We start from the raw sequence: 7,871 nt of genomic DNA on the forward strand, positions 1-7,871 counted from the left end.
AACCCTAGCCTGGAGACAGGAACGGGCTCTGCCAACTAACTCAGCCAGACACAGCAGGTCAGGAGGAACCTTTGACTGTTCAGTCTGAAGGCAGGAAGAAAACTGGCCCTATAGGGGGAGAGGGAGGAGCCTCCTAGTCCAGCCCTGGCCAATTATTTTTCTTCAAAGAGAGCCTGCCTCCTGATGGATGGAGAGGAGTGCCCCCTCCTTGGGTCTGGACCACTAGAAGGCAACAAATAAAAAGAACTGAATGCCCCAGGTGTTCTGATATGCTTCAATCCAGATATGACAGACATACTGTTGGTTGGAGATAAATCTGGTTAAGGAATGGCCTTACGACTTTTTCTGGATGGGGTTGTACTCTCCCCAATCCCCACAGTATAGGACCACTACTGGATGGGACCACGACCCACTCTGTTACTCACGAGACAGACGGCAGAGGTGTCCAGGAGTGCACTTTCTCAGCTTAGCCTAGTCCGGCTGCTGAAGCTGCGCCTGGAAAGGGCTGACCTGGTCACAGCCATTCGTGTCTCAGTAATGTCTCAGTACCGCGCTGTTGATTTACCTGGGATACTTAGAACTGCTGTTTGACTTGGCAGCAGTCTCCACAGAGGACTCAGCTGGTAAAGTGCTTTCAGTGCAATTCCAATGGTAAACAGTGAATACAAGCACAACGTCCCCAGTACAAGTCAGTTAGCCTTTGTTGCTGTTTTCCCTGCAACCAACTTATATGTCTGCCCCTCTGGAATGTCAGCTTTTGACCAGAAACAGGCAGGATCTGGCATGTAAAAGCACACACTGCCTCGTTAAGCGAACAGCACATTTTATGAGTTACTAATTATCTCCCGAGTATAGCTATGTCCCAGTCATACATTCTTCCCATTGATCACATGATAAACTCAAAAGGTTTCTGGTTTCCAGCATTAAAACAACTGGCACCAAACTCCTCAGGGATTACAGAAAACTCCTGAGCTGGTTACTCAGCCCCCACTGGGCTGTAAGAATAATTAAGTAGGATAAATCAGAAGAATTTAGGTGTTACCTGATTGACCATGCCATTAAGCTGCTCAGAAAGCTGGCGGAGACTTTCTGTCAAAGAGAGGGACCTTGAAAAGGAGCAAGATGTGTATCTTTAATAAGGGAGCTTGGTAATACGTTTGAGGGTGGTGGGGATGATATTTTAAAAAGTGCAAAAAAGATGACTCTCACCTATTTTCTTCCAAGGCATTTGTATGAATATCAGAGTCACAGATCTGTGGAATAAAACAGACAGAGATAACTTAATGACACAGAAAACGCTATGTGTAAACGTACATTAATGTAAATCACAAATAACTTTCATTAATACAAAATCAAGTTGGCTGAAACATCCTTATTTCTATTCTGTATTTATCATCAGAGAGAACATGAGTAAGTCCCAGAACAATATACAAAACTCAAGCTGAAAAGATTTCCTTTATATCTAGCATTTAAAACAACACATTTTCAAACATCAGAAAGCAGAAGAACTAGAAACAGAGGGGGTTTTGTTTTTAAATGAAAGCTGCTGTTCACGTGATTCTAACAAGAGCTTGCAGGCCAGAGGAAAAAAGTGTTTAGAGAGCCATGTTGCTTCCTACGGCTCTAGAACAAATGACCTCTTGCAATGACATTATGTCTAACAAAAGAGCAAATCGTACATCTCAGATCTCTTGGCATACTGTGGATCCAATTCCTCTCTCAGTTGATCTGCATCACAATTTAACCCTTTGGAAAGCCTGGGCTACCCTCAACTCATGCTGAACTTGCTTCACGATAACGTACAGAAGTGTTCAGTACAGGGTGATGCAAAATTCACAAACCTGTGGCGGATGTGTGCTAGCAGGACCCGGAGCGGCAGAGCTAGGCACGCTGTTAGACAACGTGGGGACACCAGCAGCAAGTTGTTCAGCATTATGAGTGGAAACACCACCATCACAGTATGCCTGTCACAAAACACACCACAAGGATTACAAGCGCCATGCAGGTGGGAGGGACACAAATGAGCCCATGCACGCACAGAATTTCTGCAAGCATCTGACAACCTTAAATGTGCACCACAAATGTGCACTTTCCTGGACAAAGCTACATCCACCCATTAAAAAAACTATGTAGTCTTTCAGTGTTTTGTGGTGGCTTCCCACAGACGTTAATACTTGCACTCTCTGTCTGCATTGACATTATGCACGTACTAGATTTTCTTTGAAGACAACAAACAATGACCAGGCAAAAGCAGGACAGTGTTATGTTGGCTGTTTACTTTTACAAAGTGCCCATCTCTGTGAAAGAGAGCAATCTGGGAGGAATGGAAAAAATGAGTTAGTGGCTACACAAGTAGAGTTAGGCAAAAGAAAAGCATCTCCCCCAAGGTGTTGCACATAACTTCTAGGGCAAGAAAGTCAGAGGCTAGCACCAGAAAATATAATCAGATCCAAGAGAAAGAGGGATACTGAACTCGTACCCACTAACCCCAAATCTGTTGTTTTTTTTAAAATAATATTCATCAAAAGATTGGATAGAGACAAAATAATACCCACTAACCCCAAATCTGTTTTTTTTAAATAATGTTCATCAAAAGATTGGATAGAGACAAAATATACTCAGTCCAAGAAAGCCCATGGAAGAAGTTCTAAGCTTCTGAAGAAAAGGCAGTGGATTGTTCCTTCTCCAACCTGGGCTGATGTTATGCCCCTGTGGTATGATTACAGTGATCGTAATCAGGGTAAGTTATTACATCTTAATGCACTTTTAAATGTTGCTAGGATGATTGGCACCCCGTATCCCAAAATGACATGCACTATCAACCTTCATTCTAACATACTACCACAGCACACAGGAGAGACAGAATGGCGTCTGTTAGCTTATCAAAATATGCATTTTGTCATCCGACATATCCTGTGTGACATCCTGGTCAACAATGCGACACACTAGCCCTAGTGATAAAAGCAAAGTCACAAACAGAAATATTTTGGAACTGTGACATGCAACAAGCTTCAAGGAGAAAGAAGAAACTTATGTGGGTCACGTGAAAGTGTTGAGACCTCAGTTTGTCCTGAGACATCAAAATTTACAAGCTGTGCCATCCAGGGCCATCTTGACAAGTTTCTGTCCTGACTTAACGCAGCTGCAGAGGAAGAGGAATGGACTGATTGTCCAACTCGCATTGTAAAGGCACTAACCAGAACTAACTCAGCTGCCTGCCATTCATCTTTTCTACACCAGTAGTGTCAAATAAACGTTGCAGGTCAGCATTTCAACATTCTACCAACAGGAACGACAGCAGAAATTCTCCATCTTGCTACAGCTTCTACCGAAAACAGTAACATCCTAAAAGGCCTTTTGTATTAAAACCATCTCAAGCAATATCACTTACACAGAAGGTCTACTCTGCCACACATTTCACCAAGATCTCATTTTTCCTCGCCAGTGTTATGCAGGTTAATATTGTTCCCATCTGGGCAGGACAGCACAGCTCATTCAAAGCTACCAAGTACATTCTTGACAAAATGTCATGAAAACTTGGAACAAGTGTTCAAGCACACAGGCCACTGAATCTCATCATCTAAATAACCACTACTGGCCTACATTTGCACACCAAACTAAGCCTAAAGGATTAGTTCTATCAAACTAGTATCCTGAGGTCAAGAATTACTGCCTCATACCAAGGACCAGCTCCTTCCTTGTTTATTGCTACCAGACTTATCCTAAAAGACTCAGATTGATACAGTCTTCTTATCTCCCAAAATACAGGCCTCTGTTATTTTAATGCTACCGTCGAAGCACTGAGGTTGAGTGACTTTCCATGTTTAAGCTGGGACTAAACCCAGGTAATTTCAAGACCAAGCCTTCAAAGGACTTTGAAAATATTCTTGAGAAATAACAAGAAGGTGGACACACATTTTCTCACAGGCTGGCCAACTTCATAAGAGATGTTGGGTAGAGAAAATTCTTGTAACTGCTTTTTTCTGCCTATGCTCAGGTTCCCATCGGAACAACATGGGACTACATCTCATCTATAACTGGCTCAAAAGAAATACATCACAGTGAACTATCTACCACAGTACATAGATTCTACCTTTTTGTCCCTGACACAGTAACCAGTATGCTTACCTTGATCATCAAATACAAAATGGAAAAGGAGCTCTGAGTCTAAATGGCTCTCACAAATGTAAAGTTACTTTTTGGTGAAGATGTGACAAAGCTAAAAGCAAGGCTTTATTTCTGGGTTTCTATTATAACTAACATTTCGTTTTCAACTACCAGAACCTGGGCTAGTCAAATCAACTCAAAATGTGAGTCTTATTTTTCCTAATGCATATACACATCAGCAGTCCTTGAAAATACAAGGAATATGAATACCCCAGAATCTACAAACACTTGACAGAAGGTATGCCTGACTTCCTGCTTAGGCATACCTGAATGTATATTGCTTCCCACACTTTATCACTTGCGCAAGTTCCATCATCTGTCTGAACATGATTGGCATGAATAACCATACAGCTCATTCACCAAGCTGAATGTTTTATTAGAGATGAGTGAGAACTTGCCCTCTGTGATGAAATGCTTCTAAATAAAAACCACGTACATGAAGAAAAGAGTATCACAAGAGCAAAAGTCATACCCAGCCTGTAGTCCACAGCAAACAATGCCACATGCATTCAGTCACTATCACCCTGGAAACAGGAAATGTTGGGGGGAGCTATCTCTACCCAATCCCCTCAGAGATGCCTGACATTACTGCAAGCAATTGCTGTAAGCGAAGCTATCTTTAAAAAGTCAAAGGCACTTCCTTTCCTCACTTGAAACTTGAGCCAAGCCAAGGAAAACACACATAAGAGCAACGAGGAAAAAAACCACAGGTTAAAAATAGGTCTATGTTAATGATGGCAACAACATTCACACAGTTGGCAATGAATATCCTTAAATGAGGTTCTATTCCATCCACCCACTAGTTTAAAAAAAAAACAATCCCTCATTTTTAAACAAGATCTGAAGCATGCAGTATGGACAGCAAACCAGCCAGACAGATTATTCTGAATGCTGCCTCACCTTCCTCTTGTCCAATGAAGGTATGGCTACCCCATTGGAGCGGTTAAGGTCTGACACCAGCACCTTCAGAATGTTCTGAATCTAAAGGAGGTGAAAAGAAAAGGGGAAAGAGAAACAGCTGAGAAAAGGGACAGAATGACAACACGGGTCAAATGGGTTCCTGAAGCCCCAAGGAGCAAGAAAAAAGGATACTGGCTGAGACCCTAAGAACACCTAGATGAAAATCATTTCTGAAATCAATGGAGCTTACGTGCAAGTAATCTGTGCTCAGGATCAGGAAGCAACACTTGCCCCGAAGGCAAAGTCCAAAACATCCTCAGTCAGCATTTCCCAGTATACAACTATAGCAGGGGTGGCCAAACTTGCTTTAACGTAAGAGCCACATAGAATAAACGTCAGATGTTTGAGAGCCGCAAGACATGAACAAATATTACACACACATTTTTATTGAAAAATATGCAAATCTGCTTTTTATTAACATTAAATTAGACTGTGTGAAAGAGCCACATGTGGCTCCCAAGCTGCAGTTTGGCCACCCCTGAACTATAGGATCAAACGCCTGTTTCTAGAGTTTACCTGACCTTATTCATCCTATCCGTGTAAGAGTGAGAAACATATCACCATGTTCAGTTTCTTACAACTTTAAACTTTACCTTCAAGGAGAACTAGAAGGGTAAAGACGATAGTAAGCCACTCACGTTTTCAGGAGACTCCCTGCCGTCATTAGTTGGCGACTCCGGCCTACTTCCTTCTTTACCTTTGCGTTTCTTCTTGGCTCCAGTTGTTATTCCTGGGCTGTTCTTCTGCTGATTTTCTTTCAGCTGAGAAATGGAAGAAAAACTTGAAAGTTCAACTAAGTAAACCTTCTGTGCCCCAAAACTAAGAACTACAATAAGACATGTTTCGTGTTCTAGAATGAAGTGATTAGGAAAATGACCAAGCGTGCTTACTGGATTTCACTGGTGGGGGTATATTTCCAGAATATTTACAAACTTAAATGCATACAGTCACTATGCGAAAAAACCTCACTGGAGCTTTTATGCCTTGTTTTGTGTTTGGCAAAGCTTCAAGATCTTAGGTGATATTTTAGGTTCAGCTTGACTGATCTCTTGAAATGTCCTTTACCTCCATTCCCTGAGCAATCACAACAAAAGATGTAGATACAAGGTAAGAAGAAATGCCTATCATGGGTCAACAGACTATTCAGACTACACAGAGAGGTCAGTACAGACCTTCAGCAAGTTTAGTGCCGTAATCTCAAGCGTTACAAAACCACCAGATAACAAGTTTTGCAACCATTTGCAGCACCTCTGAAACAAACTAAATACTTCTAAGCAAAAACTAGTCTATAGCCATATGAGAGCTAGCTAATGTATGTAGGAAGGATGCTTTGCTGAAGCCCTATTTTCAGATCACTCCTGTTGCTGTGCATCTCGAACAACAAGAGACTATAGACCATCTCATGTTGTTTATGCCTACCCTGGACAAATATCAGCTTCCTTTAAAGCACTAGTAAGATGGAAATGGTCTGTGCTCTTTGAGATAACTGTTTACAAGTATTACCATATTTTATCCTTCATGTGTTTTGTTTTATTCTACTGTACTGGTTTTGACCTTTGCTCGAAGGAGTTTATTAATAAAAGGAAAGGAAGGATGCTAGGGCATTTCAGGAAGAAAGACTAACATTTCAGAAGAAATAAATGTCCATAATTAAAGCCAAAACATCTTAGGAACTACAAATATGTGACCTGCATCACTGAAAGGGAAAAAGACCTACTGCCATTCATTTAAGAGCTACATTGTTTTCTTCCCAATAAAACAAAGTAAGGCCTATTCAGGAGGCTCAAACATAACACTAAACCAAACTACAAACAAGTATTTTGACAGAGGATTATTTAGATATTTTCCTTCGTTATCTGATTTCACAAATACTGGAAAAATGCAATGTGCTTTTAACACTACACCAATATAAAACAAGCATTGACCTTAATATTCCATCTGGTGGTGGGGTGTACACAAATGCCTACTACGCCATCACTGTACCAAGCCACTCTTTCAAAACTTCTCAAAATCTACTTTTGCAATTTTACCCTCAACATTCTACCCCCAAATATACTGTACCATCTTCTAGTAAGTGACCTATACCAGCTTTCCTATAGATTTATTAGTTCTTGACTTACTGCCATCCTGAAAACTTCACATCTTATGCCTCATCAATCTAAATGCGGCTCATGTCTAATGCAATTAATAAGCTAAAAAAATCTACAATACAAAACAAGAAATAACTGTCAGTGATTAAAAGCACAAACACAGAAATGCAAAATACTGAGGAACGAAACCTAACAAAATCATCCGCTACAAAGCAAACTCCAATACCATCGAAAGCCTTTCAATCATCTGTTCTGGGCATCTAACGACCATTCAAAATTGACAACTGTGAACCTTCTTGGAAAGACAGTTTCACAAACTCAGCACTACTTACAAGAAGGCCCTGGCCAGCCACATCTCAGCCAGTGGCAGAACATGGAGCAGGACCTATGATAATGATCTTGAAGCGAGGGTAGTTTCACATGGGAGAAACTGAACACACGGCTGTCTCTAAAATGCTCAGCATTAGCACTTCTAAACCATCTCTGTCCCAGAATATTCACACACCAAAGTGCAAATATGAACTCCACTGAGTCCTTAGGACTTGATACCGTATAACATATACACAGCATATAAAATGCACAACGTTTCCTGGGACTCTTAAGGCTTTAGGAAAACCTGTGCTTCCAATCAAATTTTTCCAGAGAGCTAATTCA

The 7,871-nt window shown here is 41.1% G+C and overlaps 1 protein-coding gene across 1 annotated transcript in view; it reads right to left on the reverse strand.

Moving 5' to 3' along the window:
• GOLGA2 (golgin A2) overlaps positions 1-7,253 on the reverse strand; it is a 47,734-nt gene extending 40,481 nt beyond the window's left edge. Inside the window, 6 exon segments of the mRNA XM_015414926.1 lie at positions 1,043-1,106; positions 1,210-1,253; positions 1,842-1,964; positions 5,068-5,148; positions 5,766-5,888; positions 7,248-7,253. Of these exon segments, the coding sequence (XP_015270412.1) occupies positions 1,043-1,106; positions 1,210-1,253; positions 1,842-1,964; positions 5,068-5,148; positions 5,766-5,888; positions 7,248-7,253 (441 nt within the window).
• Positions 7,254-7,871: the final 618 nt, after the last annotated feature.

The sequence above is a fragment of the Gekko japonicus genome, unplaced genomic scaffold, assembly GCF_001447785.1.
Source record: "Gekko japonicus isolate JY-2015 unplaced genomic scaffold, Gekko_japonicus_V1.1 scaffold3077, whole genome shotgun sequence".
Taxonomy (NCBI): domain Eukaryota; kingdom Metazoa; phylum Chordata; class Lepidosauria; order Squamata; family Gekkonidae; genus Gekko; species Gekko japonicus.